The sequence below is a fragment of the Manis javanica genome, chromosome 8, assembly GCF_040802235.1.
Source record: "Manis javanica isolate MJ-LG chromosome 8, MJ_LKY, whole genome shotgun sequence".
Lineage (NCBI taxonomy): Eukaryota > Metazoa > Chordata > Mammalia > Pholidota > Manidae > Manis > Manis javanica.
Window position 1 is genome coordinate 26943619 of NC_133163.1, and position 20119 is coordinate 26963737.

Genomic DNA, 20119 nt, shown 5'->3' on the forward strand with positions numbered 1-20119 from the left:
TCAATTATCTGTCAATTTTCATACTACCTTGTGATTATTTAAGATATCTAATCTGACTGCATCATCCACCCTAATCAGAATTTTAGTAACTCCCTCTGGAGCACAGGGTTAAGTCTGAACCCTCTAGTCTGTTATATAAGTCACCCCATGCCCCAACTCCTACCTCTGGAGTTTTACATGAGGGTACAGACCCCTTCCTCCCATGTTCTAGTTATAAAAACCTTCTGGCAGTTGTCTGAACAGGCTGGGCACATTAATTCCATGTCTCCCTGCTTTTGTTCATATGCTTCCTATGCCTCATTTTCTTACCTCATTTACTGGGCAAGCATCTACTCATTTGTAAAGATTACTCAAACATTACTATCTCTAGCCTTTCTTCCTTCCCCATCCCAACTAAAGAGAAACAAATCATTCTTTCCTCCTATGTGTCCACTCCCTCATACTTTTATCCTAGCATTATTATTTTATAATACTCATCTATACAATTCTCTTTCCCACCATAATATGAGTACCTTAAGGGCAGAACTATATCTTGTTAAGTACCCAGTGTAACCTTCATAAGCAGTAACCATCAAATTATATGAGCAATCATTTGATTTATAAAAAGATGCAACAAACTTTAAAATGATAAAAATGTCATTTTCACAATATCAAAAAGTGAGTATATTTAAGCATACTCAGCTTGTAACAGAACAAATGGGTGAGTGGAATAACTCATGGTACATCACATTTAATGAACTGGTAGCAGAGAAAGTTGGTTGAAGGAAGGCAGAGGAACTTTGTTTTTTAAGAATTAGAACCGAGGGGCTCCATAATCATCTGGCATTCGCTCAATGTTGTACCTGATAGCACAAAAAAATTAACATTGGTAAAAAAAAGGTGGGTCCCAAAGCCACCCAAAAACCCATCCTTTACTAATTGCAACATTCTCACCCCAACTGTGAATCCTTTTTTGATTGGCAACACTTTACAGGGATATTATGATGACTGACTTAGAGCAAAATGCTAACTTTAATATCTTTATTCTTTGAAATCAGAAAGGTAACAAGAGGGGGTGCCAGGCACTGAGTGCAGGTAAGCCTATCTCAGCCACCCATCTTCTTTCCACGATTATTGTGTTCTCTGCAGACTGAAAAGCTGGATGTAACAGTCAGCACTGACATGAGAACATCCAAGAAAGATAAAGAGCAGCTTTGGATTTTTATAAGCACGTAGTTGCCTGGATGAGTGTTAATCACATGCAACAAGGTTTTCAAAAAAAAGATATTTCTGGTCAAAAAGATTAACCTGATTTAAATTAGTGCTTTGAATTTAAAGCACATCTATTTCTTATATAATTGTAACAATATGAATGTCTGCTTCATTCCTAAATCCTAGCTTTATCTTTTGCCTTTTTGTTACTTTGTATCATTTCTTCAAATCTGACTATGTAAACATTTGATACAACAATTTTTGTCAAATCTTCTATAACCTAACTTCATTTTTAATTGTCATCAATTATATACAGTTGGCCCTTGAACAATGTGGGGGAAGGGGATCTAACCTCCCCACATAGTCAAAAATTTGCATGTAACTTTGAACTCCCCAAAAACACAACTAATAGCCTATTGCTGAGTACTAGAAGCCTTACCAATAACATAAACAGTTGATTAACACATATTTTATATATGTATTATATACTGTATTCTTACAATAAATAGGCTAGAGAAAAGAAAATGTTTTCAAATTGTTGCAAACCTCCAAAAAAAAAAACCTTCCAGTATATTTATTTGAAAAAAATTGGCGTATGTGTTGACCCATGCAGTTCAAACCCACACATTGTTCAAAGGTCAACTGTACTTATGATTATTCCCCAAGAGAAAGTTCTCACCTATGGTTAGATATGTACATGATGGGAACTCCAGGGATCTTCCGGATTCTTCGCTTAAGGTCTCGGTCAACCGTGGCCACAATGTAACACTTGTGCTGTTAAGAGACATTAATTGAGCATTCACATAGAGCTCACTGAGTCTATTTAGTGATACTGGATAATGGGACAACCACTGGCTAGTGTGAAGAATTATTAATTTTCACAGTAAATAACAAAGGAAGGGCTGTAACAATTTGTTCAGTAGCTACTGTGATCTAGGAGCTAATATTTATAAAATATATAACAAACTACCTGGCCTGAATGAAGCTTGAAGAATCTTGAGAGGGAGAAGAGAGAAAAACTAAAAGCTGCAAATTGTTTTTCTGTCTCCTAAGTGGAAAGGACTTTCACATTTGAGGCAGACAATTCCTTGGTTCTGGGAAAACACCCTGAGGTACTCTGAACTGCCTTAGTTTGGAGGATACCGCTTTTGCTTTTCCTGGGGTCTCAGAGATTGGGCCTACTCTGAGGCCTCCTACTGATGAAGATATGCTACCTCCTGCCACAAACCCAGTAAAGATTTCCAGGACAGGTTGAGCCTAGCAGCTCTGAAAGCAGTAACATTTGGCTACCAGTTGGAAACCTTTTGTGCCATACTTTACTTCCATCATACCAAATCTCCTTTTGAGTTTTAGAGAATTGCAGCCTGGTGTCAGCTGTCCTGCAGGACACTAAGGAAAATGCCAGCCCCACCAAAGCAATGGAGTGCCTGAAGGATAGCAGTGTGGTCACCAGAAGATGAGTATCCTTGGTAAAGAGGCTCTTGTCAGAGCAATCAGTAGCAGAAGTTCGTGTGGTGCTTGATAAGGAAGCCAGAAAGGAAGAATCAAAAACCTACTTATTGCAGGATACCTGTGAGACAGCCCCCTGAAAGACTTGACTGTAACTGAGAAATACTTCTGGGCTACAGGTAGGCATGGTGAAGAGGAACCAAATTCCTGCATGGAGAGTAAATGCAAATGGAACCATATTTAGGTTCACAGGAAAGGTGGAATCTGATCTATTATTACATTTATATTCACTCACTTTTAACCATTTTATAGAGAAGATCTGTGGAATAAAATATCAGTAAGTGTGCCAAGCACATCTCCAATAAAGGCAGGTGCTGAGACTTTTAAACCCATGTCTCCTTCTCCTTCCCATGCCTGTTATCTTTCCATTATGTTAGAGTATACATTTCAAATCCACATGCTCAAGTAAATGATGATACCTATGCTTCCTATGAAAAATTTCCATACAAAAATATTACATGTATTTCCATACAAAAATATATAAATTTTTTACCATTTATATTCAGACACTTTACTGACCATGAACATTCAGATGATAAATAGTTCACCTCCTTTTTTAAAGCATAAAGTAAATATTCAGAAACTGATGATACCTGAGTCACTCTCTGTACTAAGCAGTCATCTGCATAGGTTCCTTTGTGTGTGCAAGGTAAACGTTCAAATCTTGGGTCTTTGGCGATCCTGCAGGGTTGCAAAAGTGTATTAATGAAAATATTTAGGCAACTGGATAATTTTTTGAGCCTCAATCAGTAAAGTAAGAGTAACATGATCTATGTGGAGATTTTAAGGCACTCTCCTCCTCCTGAAGGTTATCTTCTAATCAGAAAGACAACGGATAGAGAAGGGACAAATTATTTCTAAATGATTGATGAAATAAAATGGAAATAAAAATGCTCCAAGCAAAGTGAAGGCAGGCACATCCCAAACAGGGTTCTCTACATGTTCACGCTCTCTAAATTCTGTAAAATTTTGTGGTACTCAGGGAAGAGTGTTTGTGCAGAGAACAGAGAAACAGGGCTAGAAAGGATGGTGGAATAGGACTTGGAAGTCTCCAATGTCAGGCTGTGAAGTTTGGGCTCTGTGACACAGGTGATAGGGAGCCATTTAAGATTGCTCAGTGACAGAGCGACATGAGTAAAGTTTTATTGTTTTAGAAAGAGAGCAGACCGTGGTGAGGAGGATACACCAGAAGCAGATGGACTGGTTGCTGAGAAGCTAGGTAGGTACCAGTCTAGGCCTGCGCTCTTTTGGTTATCCCTTTCACTTCTGACATCATCAATCTCCTCTTTCCTACTGGCTCTTTCCTAGAAATATACCAACATGTTATAGGATCTTCCCCACCTTAAAAAAAAATTCCTTCTTTTTACTTATACTTCCTCCTTCAGTTATCATCCCATTTCTCTGCTTCTCTTCACAGCTAAACCTGGTGCTTCCACTTGGTGCCTCTATTTTCTTCCCTTCTGTTCTTTATTTTTATTATTATTTTTAAACAATTGCCTCTTCCCCCCCTTTTTATTTGAAGTATTTTAAGTATGCAAAAAAGTAAAAGGAATGATGAATACTTTGTACCTCCCATCTAGTTAAAGAGATGACACATTATAAATAAAAATGAAGCTCCCCTTCAGTCCATTTTACCTCCCTCAAAGTAACTATTTTTCTAAATTTGGTATTTGTCAGTCCTGTACACATTTTCAGTACATATGTAAAATTACATATTACCTGTAAACAATGCAGTATTAATTTGCATGCCATTAAACTTTAGATAAATATGCTCTTGTTTTTTGTTTCACACTGTTTTTGAGATTTATCAATATTGAAACATAACTCTACTTCACTCATTTTTCATGCCCATACAGTATTTCATTCATGAATACCCCACAGTTTATTCATTATCTTCTTAGTGGATCTTTTGGCTGTCTGCAATTTTTGCTACTATATACATAAGAAAATTCCAATACTTGTCTCCAGTACATGTATGTGAGCCTCTCTATGCCAAGTCCTTTCTTTTTTAGTAGAACCCACAGTATGAAACATACATTTTACCTAGCACATAGTAAGCACATATATACACACACACACACACACACACATTATTACAAGTGAAAAAAGTTCCTTTGACACAATACTCAAACTTTGCTACATGCAATCATGTAATGTAGTTAATCCCTTCTTCCCATCCTCAGCTCCAGGAAATCATTGATATGTATTCTATTACTATAGTTTGCCTTTTCTAGATATTCATATAAATGGAATCACATTTCTGGAGTAATGAAAATGTCTTATTTCATTCCATAACTGTGGACCTTTGCTAAACCCATCAAATTATACAATTAAACTTGGTGAGTTTTATAGGATATAAATTATACCTCTGTAAAAGTCTCTTTATCACACACACACACACAGGTATATCTTGCACTCTGAATGGGCCTTTTTCCCCATGCATAATTTTGCAGTATCATGCATTGATCATTTGGAAAATGCTGATTCACTGAATTACATACATCTTCCAAATATTGACACATTTCATTATATAATATTAAAAAATACTCATTAATATCGTCACTGGTTTCTTAACAGAAAGGTCTTTAGTATTGGGAATGGGGTAAGCTCATAATTTCCTAAAACTCTTCACTTAAAAGCTCAAATTTTATCATTGGTAATTAATACAGCAAGTCATTTTCCTTGATGTGACACGTTCACTGCACTAATTATTTTTGAAAAAATACCCGCCAAATACCAAAGTCTGAAAGATCAGTGCTTGTCAGTTGTTCTTCACATAAAAATAATATTCCATGAAAAAGCAGCTGATTCAGCTCACAACTCAAACAAGCACACAAATGCTTTTGAGGTAATGTTCAATCTTTGCAATGCAGCAAAGTGCTTTATTTGTACCTCACATTTCATCACAAGGAATGCTGATGTGTATACTCCAGGGTTGAGATTTAACAAAGTTAATAAATTTTACTCTTCATCAAGGATATTCTTAAGTGACTGGCTTATTTTTTTAACTGCCACTGGGTGGCAATGAAGAAAAGAACAACTCCTAGAATTATTTGGGCACACTGCCTTGATTTGTACAAAAGTACCAGCATTTCTGCCATCGATACAAATGTCAACACAGTGACAAAAGCAATGTCTTGGTATTATTATGAAAGTAATTTTGCAAACTCCCTGCAAAAGTCTCTCAGATTCCTAGATGTCCACAGACCACAGTTGTGGGACCATATCTCTAAACTCAAGGGTACTTTTTAGAGTAAACTAGAAACTTAGAATGTGACTCTTTTAAGTATGAGATTCTGGAGGAGATATCTAGATAACAAACTAATAGAAAGACACTTTCTAATTGAAAATCTAGGGGAAGTCGAAAGGAGGCCCACAGGACTAATGATTAAGTAACTTAGTTAAAAAAGATCCAGCTTAAAAATCTCTAACCTTCAAAACTTTGCTTTCTTAATCATACAGTTAACTAGTTTTACATGATTCATTTAAGTTAATCATCCAAGAAATCTTTGGATAGCAACAGATGAAGGAAGGTCAAAAGAATCTTTAGTATACTAATCTAGAACAAACCAGCTCCTTCCTACCTTAGAGCCACTCGATACTTTTGCCCCAATTTCTCAATTTCAGCCATTACACAGTCAGTTATACAAGGGATACCTGCCAGGAGAAAAAAATACACATTAGTAACAAAATCTGTGAAGAAACTGACTTTACTCTCTCTGAATTCTATCCTGTGTAGAGTCTTTAAAAGACCCATAAGACTCTGGAATGACAGGAGAATAAGCACACTGAAATGAATAGTAAGAAGTAGAGGAAAATAAAATTCCTATTGATAAACAAACCTAGAAGGGTCCAACCCTATACCACAGATTCTGTAAAGTTATCTGTCATAAATATATCTGGGAAAAAAAATATAAGCTAGATCTCTGCCATTCCTTATATACTAAAATAAAATCTAGAGAGTGTGTTGAAAGATGGTGGCGTAAGAAGTGAGGCAGAAACCTCTTCCAAAAACCACATATAATATAAAAATACAGCAATTACAACTAATCCTAAAACAGTGACCAGAAAGAAGATTGCAATAGCTGGCCTACATCTGGGAGGAAATAAAAAAACCAGACTTCAAGGAAAAGGGTAAAGTACCAAAGCTATGATCCATTGGGAACTGAGCCCTTCCCCCACCACAGCTCATCTGTGGGAGGAAGAGAAACAGAGCGGAGAGGGAATAGAAGCCTGGGACAACTAAATACCCAGCCCTGGAGATCTATTCCAGGAGCACAAACCCACATTGTATGGTGCTCTGGAGATTAGAGGGATTGGAAAGCAAAGTCAGGCAGAATACTTGGAGAGTGAGATTCCAGGCACTTATGGAGAACAGGTTGCCACAACGAGGGACTCTGGGACAAAGAAAGGTGAGCACTTTGAAAGACTTCCCAACAGTGAGAGGGCTGTTAAAGGGGCAAGGATTACACAGAGGTTGCTGCTCAGAAGGGACAGGTGGACAAAATCATTCCAGCACACTCAGCCCAAGCAGGTTGGGAACTTTCAGGAGCTTCAGGCGCTCCATCCCCCTGGCTGGCAATGCAGCCCTGAGGTGCCCCACCATGATACTCAGCCTGTCACTCCTTCCTCCTGGCCCACACCTGCATGCAAACATGTTGCTCCTTCCATTCTGCCAGGCCAGCCAGAGGGCAGTCCCACCTACCACAGCTTTAGGGGCTTAACAAGAGGCTGCTCCCTGTGCACTCGGCACACTGGCCCTGACAGTGGAGGCAGGCACTGGACCAGGAAGAAGGAAGGAACTCTTTACTCTCTGTAGGCAGTGGCATGGTTTGACTGTGACCCTCATCACAGCTCCAGGACAGCTGGAAGGCAGACCTGCCTACAACAGCTACAGGGTCATATCACAGAAGCTGCTTCCTGTGTGCATGGCTCACTGGCCCTAACAGTGGAGGTAGGCACTGTGGCTGGCAAGCAGGAAGAAGCTCTTGCCTCCTGGCAGGCACCAGCACCACTTGTCTGCAACCCCCGCAATTGCTCCAGATGCTAGGCAGCTCTGAAGAGCAGAGCTTCTGGGTACTAGAGGGTGCCGCCTATACAAAGCTAGTGCTCCACATTATCCAGTAGGATTATGAGAAGTAAGAAGAACCTTGTTTGATCCAAAATCCCTCAAACACCAGAAAGAGGGCTTAATGAAACTGAAATCACCTATCTTCCTGAAAAAGATTTCAAAATAAAAATCATAAACATGCTAATGGAGCTACAGAAAAATATTCAAGATCTAAGGGACAAATTGAGAGAGAGACAGACACTGAAAAATACAGTATCTGAAATGAAACATACAATGGAGGAATTTAAGAGGAGACTAGAAGAGAGAGAAATGGTAAATGGAATAGAAATTAGAGAACAAGAATATAAAGAAGCTGAGGCACAAAGAGAAAAACTAATCTCTAGGAACAAAAGAATAAGAAGACAACTCTCTGATCAACCAAACAGAACAAATTTCACACTACAGGGGTAGCAGAAGAAGAAGAGAGAGAAAAAGGGATAGAAAGTGTCTTTGAAGAAATAATTGCTGAAAACTTCCCCAATCTGGGGAAGGAAATAGTCTCTCATGGCATGGAAGCGCATAGATCTCCCAACACAAGAGATCCAAGGAAGACAACGGACATATAAAGACTATAATGGCAAAGATCAAGGACAAGGACAGAGTATTAAAAGAAGCCAGAGAGAGGAAAAAAGATTACCTACAAAGGAAAACCCATCAGGCTATCATCAGCTTTCTCAGCAGCAACCTTACAGGCCAGAAGGGAGTGGCATGATATATTCAATGCAGTGAAACAAAAAGGTCTCAAACCAAGAGTACTCTATCCAGCAAGATTATCATTTAAATTTGAAAGGACTAAATGATTCCCAGATAAGCAAAAGTTCAGGGAATTTGCCTCCCTAAAACCATCTCTACAGTATATTTTAAAGGGACTGCTCTAGATGGAAGTATGCCTAAGGTTAAATAGCTGTCACCAGAGAAAATAAAACCACAGCAAAGGAAGTAGACTAATTAATTACTAAGCAAATGCAAAATTAAATCAGCTACCCACAAAATCAGTCAAGGAATACACAAAGAGTGCATGATATGACACCTAATATATAAAGAGTGGAGGAGGAAGAAAAAGAAGGGAGAAAAAAGAATCATCAGACTATGTTTATAATAGTGTAATAAGTGAGTTAAGTTAGAATGTTAGATACTAAAAAAGCTGCCCTTGAAGCTTTGGTAACCACGATTCCAAAGTCTGCAATGGCAATAAGTACATATCTATCGATAATCACCCTAAACGTGGTGGACTGAATGCACCAATCAAAAGATAAAGAGTTACAGAATGGATAAAAAAGCAAGACCAGCTATATGCTGCCTACAAGAGACTCACTTCAAACCCAAAGACATGCACAGACTAAAAGTGAAGGGATGGAAAAAGATATTTCATGCAAATAATACAGAAAGTAAAGCAGGAGTAGCAGTACTTGTATCAGACAAAATAGACTTCAAAACAAAGAAAGTAACAAGAGACAAAGAAGAACATTACATAATGATAAAGGGGTCAGTCCAACAAGAAGGCATAAACATTATAAATATCTATGCACCCAACACAGGAGCACCTACATATATAAAACAAATACTAACAGAATTAAAGGAGGAAATAGAATGCAATGCATTAAGAGTCTTCAACACACCACTCACGCCAAAGGACAAATCAACCGGACAGAAAATAAGTAAGAACACAGAGGCACTGAACAACACATAAGAACAGATGGATCTTACAGACATCTACAGAACATTGCACACAAAAGGAGCAGGATAGACATTTTACTCAAGTACACATGGAACATTTTCCAGAACAGACGACATACTAGGCCACAAAAAGAATCTCAGCAAATTAAAAAAAGATTGAAATTGTACCAACAAACTTCTCAGATCACAAAGTTATAAAACTAGAAATAAATTGTACAAAGAAAACAAAAAGACTCACAAACACATGGAGGCTTAACAACATGCTCCTAAATAATCAATGGATCAATGACCAAATTAAAACAGAGATCAAGCAATATATGGAGATAAATGAAAACAACAGCACAATGCCCCATCTTCCGTGGGACGCAGTGAAGGCAGTTCTAAGAGGAAAGTATATAGCAGCCCAGGCCTATTTAAAGAAGGAAGAACAATCCCAAATGAATAGTCTAAATTCACAATTACTGAAACTAGAAAAAGAAGAACAAATGAGGCCTGAAGTCAGCAGAAGGAGGGACATAATAAAGATCAGAGACTAAAATTGCGAAGAAAAAAACTAGAAAAAGTTAATAAAACCAAGAGCTGGTACGTTGAGAAAATAAACAAAATAGATAAACGCCTAGCCAGACTTATTAAGAAAAAAAGAGAATCTATACACATAAAGAGAATCAGAAATGAGAATGAAATATCACCACAGAAATAAAAAAAATTATTAGAGTACCATGAAAAATTGCATGGTGACAAACTGGATAATCTAGAAGAAATGGACAACTTTCTAGAAAAACACAACCTTCCAAGACTAACCCAGGAAGAAAGAGACAATCTAAACAGACCAATTACCAGCAATGAAATTGAATTGGTAATCAAAAAACTACCCAAGAGCAAAACCCCCAGGCAAGACGGATTCACCACTGAATTTTATCAGACATTTAGAGACGACATAATACCCATTCTCCTTAAAGTTTTCCAAAAAACAGAAGAGGAGGGAATACATCCAAACTCATTCTATGAAGCCAGCATCACTTTAATACCAAAACCATGCAAAGAAACCACAAAAAAAGAAAACTACAGACCAGTATCTCTGATGAATATAGATGCAAAAATACTCAGCAAAATATCAGCAAACCGAATTCAAAAATACATCAAGAGGATCATACATCATGATCAAGTGGGATTCAGCCCAGGGTTGCAAGGATGGTACAACATTCAAAAATCTATCATCATCTACCACATCAACAAAAAGAAGGATGAAAACCACATGATCATCTCCACAGATGCTGAAAAAGCATTCGACAAAATTCAACGCCCATTCATGATAAAAACTCTCAACAGAATGGGTATAGAGGGAAAGTACCTCAACATAATAAAGGCCATATATGACAAAATGACAGCCAACATCATAAACTTAACAGTGAAAAGCTGAAAGCTTTTCCTCAAAAATTGGGAACAAGACAAGAAAGCCCACTCTCCCTGCTTTTATATTCAACACAGTACTGGTGGTCCTAGCCATGGCAAACAGACAACAGAAAGAAATAAAAGGCATCCAGATTGGTAAGGAAGAAGTCAAACCGTCCCTGTTTGCAGATGACGATATTGTACACAAAAACCCTAAAGAATCCACTCGAATAGCATCTTATTAAGTTGATGGACAGTGACTGTAACGCTTATGTGGTGGGGACTTGATAATGGGGACAATCTAGTAACCACAACATTGCTCATGGAATTGTATATTAATGATACCAAAAAAAAAAAAAAAAAAGAACTGCCTCCGAACTACTAGTTCTAATATCTGAATTCAGCAAAGTGGCAGGATACAAAATTAATACACAGAAAGCTGTTGCATTCCTATACACTAATGATGAACTAGCAGAAAGAGAAATCAGCAAAACAATTCCATTCACAATTGCATCAAAAAGAATAAAATACCTAGGAATAAACCTAACCAAGGAGGTGAAAGACCTATACCCTGAAAACTACAAGACACTCTTGAGAGAAATTAAAGAGGTCGCTAATAAATGGAAATACATCCATTGCTCTTGGGTAGGAAGAATTAATAGTCAAAACGGCCATCTTGCCTAAAGGAATCTACAGATTCAATGCAATCCCTCATCAAAATACTAACAGCACTCTTCAACAACCTAGAACAAATAGTTCTGAAATTCATATGGAACCACAAAAGAACCTGAATAGCCAAAGCAATCCTGAGAAGAAGAATAAAGCTGGGGGGATTACACTCCCCAACTTCAAGCTCTACTACAAAGCCAAAGTAATCAAAAGAATTTGGTACTGTCACAAGTGTGTCAGTACAGACCCACAAACCAGTGGAATAGAATAGAGTCCAGACAAAAACTCACACATATATATGGCCAATTAATATATGATAAAGGAGCAATAGATATACAACAGGGAAACAAGAGCCTCTTCAACAACTGGTGTTGGCACAAAACTGGATTACTGTCTAACTTCATACACAAAAAGTAAAATCCAAATGGATCAAAAACCTGAATATAAGTCATGAAACCATAAAACTCTTAGAAGAAAACATACACAAAAATCTCTTGAATATAAAGATGAGCAACTTTTTTCTTAAAACATCTCTTTGAGCAAGGCTAACAAAAGCAAAAATGAACAAATGGGACTACATCAAGCTAAAAACCTTCTGTACAGCAAAGAACACCATCAGTAGAACAAAAAGGCATCCTACAGTATGGGAGAATATATTTGTAAACGGTATATCTGATAAGGGCTTAACATCCAAAATATATAAAGAAGTCACATACCTCAACACCCAAAAAGCAAATAACCTGATTTAAAAAATGGACACAGGATATGAAGGGACAACTCTCCAAAGAAGAAATTCAGATGGCCAACAGACACATGAAAAGATGCTCCACATTGCTAATTATCAGGGAAATGCAAATTAAGACCACAATGAGATATCACCTCACACCAGTTAGGATGGCCAATATCCAAAAGACAAGGAACAACAAATGCTGGCGAGGATGCGGAGAAAGGGGAACCCTCCTACAATGCTGGTGGGAATGTAAATCAGTTCAACCATTGTGGAAAGCAGTATGGAGGTTCCTCAAAGATCTCAAAATAGAAATACCATTTGACCCAGGAATTCCACTCCTAGGAATTCATCCAAAGAAAAGAAGATCACAGATTCAAAATGACATAGGCACCCCTATGTTTATCATAGTAGTATTTACAATAGCCAAGACATGGAAGCAACATAAATATCCATCAGTAGATGAATGTGTAAAGAAGATGTGGTACATATACACAATGGAATATTATTCAGCCATAAGAAGAAAACAAATCCTACCATTTGCAACAACATAGATGAAGCTAGAGGGTATTATGCTCAGTGAAATAGGCCAGGCAGAGAAAGACAAGTACCAAAATGATTTCACTCATTTGTGGAGTATAACAACAAAGAAAAAACTGAAGGAACAAGACAGCAGCAGATTCACAGACCCCAAGAAGGGACTAGCAGTCACCAAAGGGAATGGGGTGGGGAGGACGGGAGGGAAGGGAAGGAGAAGGGGATTAAGGGGTATTATACCCCTTAGCACAAATAATGTAGGGGTGGCACGGGGAAGGCAGTATAGCACAGAGAAGACAAGTAGTGACTCTATAGCATCTTATTACGCTGATGGACAGTAAAGTAATAAGGGTATGAGGGGGAGACTTGATAATAGGGGTAAATATAGTGACCACAATGTTGCTTATATGAAACCTTCATAAGATTGTATATCAATGATATCTTAATAATAAAAAAAAGTACAAGCAATCCATTTCTGGAGTTAGAAAAATGAATACCTAAGTACATGTGAAAATATCACAAAAGAATAGATAGAACAACACAGAAAAAATCAAATAAAATAAAATCTAGATGGAAAAAAATTTATATGCAAACCAAAAGAAACCATGAAATGAACCAGAAAATGTATTATTTGACCACATAAAAATATAAAACTTGTTTGACTATCAAACAAAAGGTCATATTAAAGTAAAATGATAACCTGGGAAAAATATTTCTGCACATTTGTCAAAGGGCTAATGTCCTTAATACATAAAGGACTTACAATAATAATTTAGAATTATATGCTATTTGTCAGACAGTGTGATAAGAATTTTACAAGGATTATCTCATTTAATTTACATAACAATTTCTATCAGGTAGTATTGTTATTACTGTTATCACCCCCATTTTATAGATGAGGAACCTGAGGCACAAAGAAACAATTAGATAGCAAATGGCGAAGCCAAGATTTGGACAGAGACCATCAGGCTACAGACTGGGTTCTTTTCTTTCTTAAGTTTGCTTTTTTTTAAATTTATATATATATATATATATATATATATATATATATATATTTATTATTTTGGTATCACTAATACACAATTGTATGAGAAACACTGTGATTACTAGCTTCCCCCCATTATTACTAGTCCCCACCACCAGACTGGGTTCTTAACTACCATGCTGCAAATCAGTTCACAGAAGACATGCAAATGGTCAATGATCATAAAGATGCTCAATCTCACTCCTAATTGAAAATACATAAACTGAAATAAAACTTCATTTTCTACTTATTAGAGTAGTAGAGATGAAACAAATGAAAATACCCAGTACCGAGGAACAGGTATTTTCACACTAGTTTAGTAAGTATATAAATTCGTGTAACTATTTTAGGGCAATTTTGCAGTATCTCGTAAAAAAAACAAAACAAAACAAAACAACATAATCCTTGATATTGTAATACAGTTTCTATAAAATGCATTCTAAAGAAAAACTCCCCCCTAATACGCAGACATTCGCAAAGATATTCACAACAGCCTTGTTTATAGTAGGGTAGAAACTGGAAATAATCCAAATGTTTACTTGGGTAATATTTTTTAAAAATTATATGTTAGAAATACTATGTGTACCTTTAAAAAATGAGGTATATCTATGTATACTAACAGAAAAACATTCAGGCTGTAACTCTTCAATGTAAAAAGCAAGGAGAAATGGATTAATAATATGATCTATCCATATTATGGAGTATTATCTGGTAATAAAAAGAAATGATGTACTGTTAACATGCTTTAACATGAATAACCCTTGAAAATATTATGTTAAATATCATGATGCTGTTTTAATGAAATGTCCAGAATAGGCAAATCCATAGAGACAGAAAGCAACTGGTGGTCACCTAGGGGTGATGAAAATGGGAAGGGTTGAGTGATGTTGGCTAAAGGGCTCAGAGTTTCTTCTTGGGTAATGAAAATGTTCTAAAGTTGACTAGGATACACTAAAAGCCATTGAATCATACATTTTACATGAGTGAATTTTACAGTACATACTGAATTTTATCTCAAAGCTGTTCTAAAAAAGCACAATATAAACATATATAATTTATGATGATCGACTGTCATTAATAAAATGAAAATAACTTCCATTCCACAGAGACTACAAATTATTTTAAAATCTGCCCCTCTTTGAAGAAAGGTATCACAGGGAATTTTCATTTTTTATGCTAGATTTAATTTTCAAGTACATTAATACTTCAGAAAGCAGACAAAACTTTTAAACTAAAATACAATGCCCAGAAGAAAAAGCACTTGTAAAATGAAGTATGAAGTCAGTACGATCAGACAGTCATGGAATCAGGGGGCAATATGCCCCTTCAGAGGATCACTTTCACAGCCTTGTGACAGTGAAGCAAGCAAGAGTTTGCATTTGGAGCAAGGAAGTGAGTCCAGGAAGATCACTCTAAAGAGAAGCAAAGTAACAAGGAAGCGTACTCATGGGCAGAAAAGAAAGCTGGTGGGAAGGTAATTCCCCTTCCTTGCTGGAATATCATGTGGAAATGAAACAGGAGCTATGAAAAGGTCAAAGGGCATGGTCAAGGCAAGAGGAAGATAAAGGCCTTCCTTTAGGTATAACAGCAAGGGAAGAAAAATTAAATAGGTAGAGTTTAACACAGTTAAGGAATTCCCTAGGTAACTGAATTTGTACTGTATTCAAATGTTTCTTCAACCTTTGTTTTGAGGCAGTATGTTACACAGAAGACTGCAGAAAGTGGTATTTTCCTTAACAAGATTGTTTTTAGAAAAGGCACAGTGAGAGCTTTTAGAGGTATGCTTTATAGCTATACTCTAGGTACCCATACCTGGAGAAAGCCTAACTATAGGACTGAAGCTATTCTAAGTTATCAACAGTTAGATAGTATTGATGGAGCTAGAATCAAGGAAACAATTCATCTCCAAGGGGCCATGCTTGCACCCTTCATCCATTTCATTTATAAATAGGTCACAGCATTTCTGCAGGAGCAGTTAAGACAACTACAAGAAAACACCATAGGAATAATACAAAAGAATACCAAGTTTATTGTCTTCCTTCATATAGGGCCACCCTAGTCCACTCTTACAGACACGGTAGTACCCCACCTTCAGCCTACTCTTTATGATTTCTGTAAGATTCAAGAAAAAATTCAAATATTACATGTTCATAGCTTTAAAAAGAAACACAGAAAGGCCTATATAAAAAAAATAACTGTCCCTTGAGCCTTTCCCATCCTGTCAATCCTGGTCCTTACCACTCCTTTATTCCATTAGCTATTTTTCTCACTTACCCTTCACAAAGTGCTTACCCCATCATCCTATCGAGGTTTAATAAATCAACATATTTGCATCATCATCACTCTAAAAGTTGCTCATTATATAGCATTCTTTAAAGATTCAAGAAAGAGGAACACATTTTTAATTTTGATTCCTATTTATTCTCTATGCCAAAGTACAGGTCTAATTTTCATTTATATCTAACTAGATGACTGGAAAATACATGAATAAACCCATCACAAAATGCAACAGATCTCACAATTAGGAATTTTTTTTCCTACTCATGGTAGTGAGGGAAGATCATCTGGAGGGGACACCAAATACACAAGGGAAATCTATTAATGGTAAACTGCAAACCTAGTGGAAGTAAACTACCTCAGGTTCTTTGTGTTACAAGTAATAAACTGAATAAACTTAGGAATCACCAACCATAACCACTTAGGGTTCCATGATCATAAATGCCAAATGTCTTATTTAGCTTTTCCACACTGGAGTGGAATGAAGAATGTTTCTGCTTTAACTTAAAAGATATATATGCTGAAAAATATAAATTTTCAATTACACAGAATTTAAAATCCAGAATTCTGAAACAGAAAACTCCCCTTCTATGTTCAAAATTCATGTCCATAAAGACAGTCAAAGCATGCTGTGTTTTCTGAATTGTGGAAGTTTAATTATTCCCAAATTTGCATATATTTTAATTCAGTGCAAATGTTCACTGCTATGGTGAGCAAATTAAATGGCCAGCAATTAAGTTAACTATAACTCTATTCCTCTCTTTTCATGTATTTGGATAAGTATGACTATTATTAAAAGTACGGTACTCACACTTGGCATACAGACAGTCCATCATTGACTGCACTAAGTCCAGTTTGGCTTTAATGGAAAAGTTGATAAAGTTGGTATCAACCAGGATGTGGTAAGGTGGGCCCAGCTGTGTGTTATACTGGAAGAATAGGCAGGAGGGGTGTTGGGGGCTGAAGGAAAAGGACACAAAACACAATGTCTACAGTGATACTTAATATCAACACAAAAAACAGTTTGGAACAGTTTGCTATAGATTAAGCTCCTTTTTCTTTGTTAGTTGGGAATAAATCCTAGTAAATTCTGTGATAATATATTCATCACCAATCTAGAGCAAAAAGAAAAAAATCAAGAAAATGTGATAAGGTTTCATGAAGTTAAATGTATTTACTTAAGAGAATCTTTATTCTAAAAATACGTTACTATTTTTGGTGATACATTCTCTCTCTTATGAAATGCTGGTGTGTTAAACAAGAATCTTTTGAAAGATTCTTGACAAAGAAAAAAAATTAATAATCGGAGATTTAATACCTGATATTTTAGGGGAAATTGCACTGCTCCATGAAATCCAAAAACCTTCAAACATTGGAACTGGTATATGTTCATCAATATCACTTTAGCATAGTTGTGCCATACTTAAAAATTATAGAAAATAAGAGCAGGGAAGCCTGAATTTCTAAGAGGTCTATGGTTTCAGAATGTCTCTTCTAGTTCTAAAGGAAAACTTGAAATTTTTTATTACTCACACTTCTCTTTCCTTGAGTGCACTGGGATCTTTCTTTTCTTTCTTTTTAGGTTTTAATCGATCCTTCTCTTTACTAGGAAAAGAAAAGCAAAATAAACGCAGGGGAGAAAACAAAACCAGAGTAGTCATAATTTCATTAAAAATTAAGTGTTTTTTTTGGTCTACAGAGGAAATCCTACTTTCTGACTGCTTTATATTAATATCAGCATACACTTTTTGAGCAGTTATACAAATAACTGGAAAGTAGAATGGAAATAATGAGTAAAATATGAGAAAATTAAAAATCTCTAGCTAATAATCCATTAAAATTGTTATTTGGTAAATAAATGTGGGCTATACTATCATACCTTTCTTAGAAGCTCTCATCCAGGATCAAAATCCAACTCAAAGCAGTGTATAAATAGGCTGACATTTACATTCTGAAGACTCAGACGCTTCAACACTGGGGTTAAAGGGTTCCCCCATAGGCCTCTTACATAAGGCTAATATGTAACAACATATACAAAATTTAACCCTTAAGTGGAAATAACTTATTAACGGGGCAAGTTTCCTAAAAATTACATAATAAATACATACTAAGGGCTGAGAATACCCTAACTCTGATTCCTTTGTTCTGTGGCTTTTTTGGGGGCAGTGACGATTTTTATTAAAAAAATTTTTTATATTGAAGTACATACAATAAAATGTACAAATCCTAGTGTACAGTGTTCTGAGGCTCTTAAAAACATGAAAACTAGTCCTTATTTAATAACTTTGACCATTTTTCACTGAAGCAGGGAAGCTATTTAGGTTCTCCTTATAATAGGGAATATCACTCCCCTCTTCTTCTCCAGGGTTCTGGATTCTTATAAAATTTATAAAATGGAGACACCTAGGTGTTTTCCCATTCCTTCTTTAAAAAATATTGGAGTGTCAGGTGCTGGAGACACAGGACACACATGGTCTCTGACCTCACTGTTTTTCAATAATTATAAGATAAACACTTTTTCCTGGGGAATGTAGTAATGAAATGGCAAGAACATGAAGATAATTCTACCTACCTCAGAGAACTGTTAGGAGGCTTAAATGTGATATGGCACATAAAGTACATAAAAATGGCAGAACGTGAATACTTAACAAATATTTAATTTCTATCTCTTTCCCCAGTGTAATCGCTCAGCAGCAGAGTACTATACACTGGACTTCTATCCCATGCTATATAAAATCCAAGACACAATAATTAAAAGTAAACACAAAATAAAAACTTGTACTACTTATCCCCTCGTTGACTCCTATTATCTCTGGGCAGTCTATGAACCCAGTGGATTCCAGACACTCACAGCCTCTGATCTCTGAGACTAAGCATTCGCTTCATGGTCGCATACTTCCTTGCTTTCTTTTGCTTCCCCTTAAAACGGAAATTATAGAGTTAAAATAGTTGAAATACATTGCATACTGAGTTCCTTCTTTTGTCCATTCCCTTCCCCTCTTCGCTCAATTACCCAGCTTCTCTTACCCTCTCTGCCCCAACCCCTCCCCCTCCCCACTTCTAGGGGATAACAGACACCGCTTGGAATAGTTTAAGAGCCAAGACCAGAAAGAATATAAGCAAAGGGAATGTGGCGGAAATTCGGCTAAAGACTGACTCCTTCAATCTCCGCCCAAAATGTGGTCTAACAATGTCCTTTCTCCAACCCCTTTCTCACCATGTTCACGCCGTATTCTCGTTTCTTCCGGAATCCTCAAAGACGCCAATTTTTTGCGTCATCTACATACCGCTTCCGGCAAAGGATAGCCCGGAAGCGGAAGTCGATTCAGGAAACGGAGACGCTTAGATCCGTTTTCTAGTTCTAGCCGGGTTCTGCCCGGGGGTCTCTTGCGAGGAAGATCGAGGGCCGGTCTTCTGCCGGGTGGTGCCGCAGCCTTCCGGAACAACAGAGCTGTGACTTCGCCGCGCTGCACCCCCTCAACTCGGGTATCGTTTCTCTCTGCCCCTCCAGCCCAGGGCACTGCCTAGAGGACCTGCAGGCACCAGAGCTCCAGCGAGAGGGAGGACAAGAGGGGTCGGAGGTCTGAGTGGCCTGGTAGTTTGAGGTACCCCGTTGTCTTCATCTCTCAGCGCTGGTGTGTCGGGGCTCTACGGTGCAACTCGGAGGCTCTGGTTCCTAGCTGGTTCTCCTAGTCAGCAGGGTGCTTCATGCAGCTAGGTGGACGATTCTCCCGATTCTCCTCGAGTAAATAAGTACCATGCATTCCTCGCAATATAGGTACGTCACGGGGAAGGCAGTACAGCACGGAGAAGACAAGTGATGACTCTAGCGTCTTACTATGCTAATAGTGACTGCAGTTGTGTATGGGGGGGACGACTTGATAATATGGGTGAATGTTGAAACCACAATGTTGTGCATGTGAAACCTTCATAAGATTGTATATCAGTGATACCTTAATTAAAAAAAAATACCAGTGCATTCATCTTCGTGAAACAGCATTTGAGG

General features: G+C 37.2%; 2 protein-coding genes across 9 annotated transcripts in view; one reads left to right on the forward strand and one right to left on the reverse strand.

The window, feature by feature from the left end:
- Positions 1-714: 714 nt before the first annotated feature.
- On the reverse strand, positions 715-19401 carry FCF1 (FCF1 rRNA-processing protein). Of its 3 annotated transcripts, XM_073242128.1 has the most exons (9): positions 19331-19401; positions 18965-19032; positions 17647-17718; positions 16925-17073; positions 6285-6357; positions 3294-3381; positions 2762-2847; positions 1871-1965; positions 715-842 (listed from the first exon to the last, which is right to left on the reverse strand). In XM_073242128.1, the coding sequence occupies exons 1-9, from the start codon at positions 19331-19333 to the stop codon at positions 787-789; spliced, it is 690 nt and encodes a 229-aa protein (XP_073098229.1). In that variant the 5' UTR covers positions 19334-19401; the 3' UTR covers positions 715-786. The 3 variants fall into 3 exon arrangements, with proteins under 3 accessions (XP_073098229.1, XP_017512247.1, XP_036847760.2); XM_017656758.3 differs by lacking the exon at positions 2762-2847; XM_036991865.2 differs by lacking the exons at positions 18965-19032; positions 19331-19401 and adding an exon at positions 18686-18936.
- A 45-nt stretch (positions 19402-19446) lies between these two features.
- The window catches only part of AREL1 (apoptosis resistant E3 ubiquitin protein ligase 1), a 43899-nt gene continuing 43226 nt past the window's right edge, over positions 19447-20119 (forward strand). For 4 of the 6 annotated variants that reach the window (XM_036991407.2, XM_036991513.2, XM_036991575.2 and 1 more), the window contains exon 1: positions 19447-19599. The gene's annotated coding sequence lies outside the window, so the exon portion shown is untranslated. The remainder of the gene's footprint in view (positions 19600-20119) is intronic. The other 2 variants (XM_036991455.2, XM_036991722.2) reach the window with 2 other exon arrangements.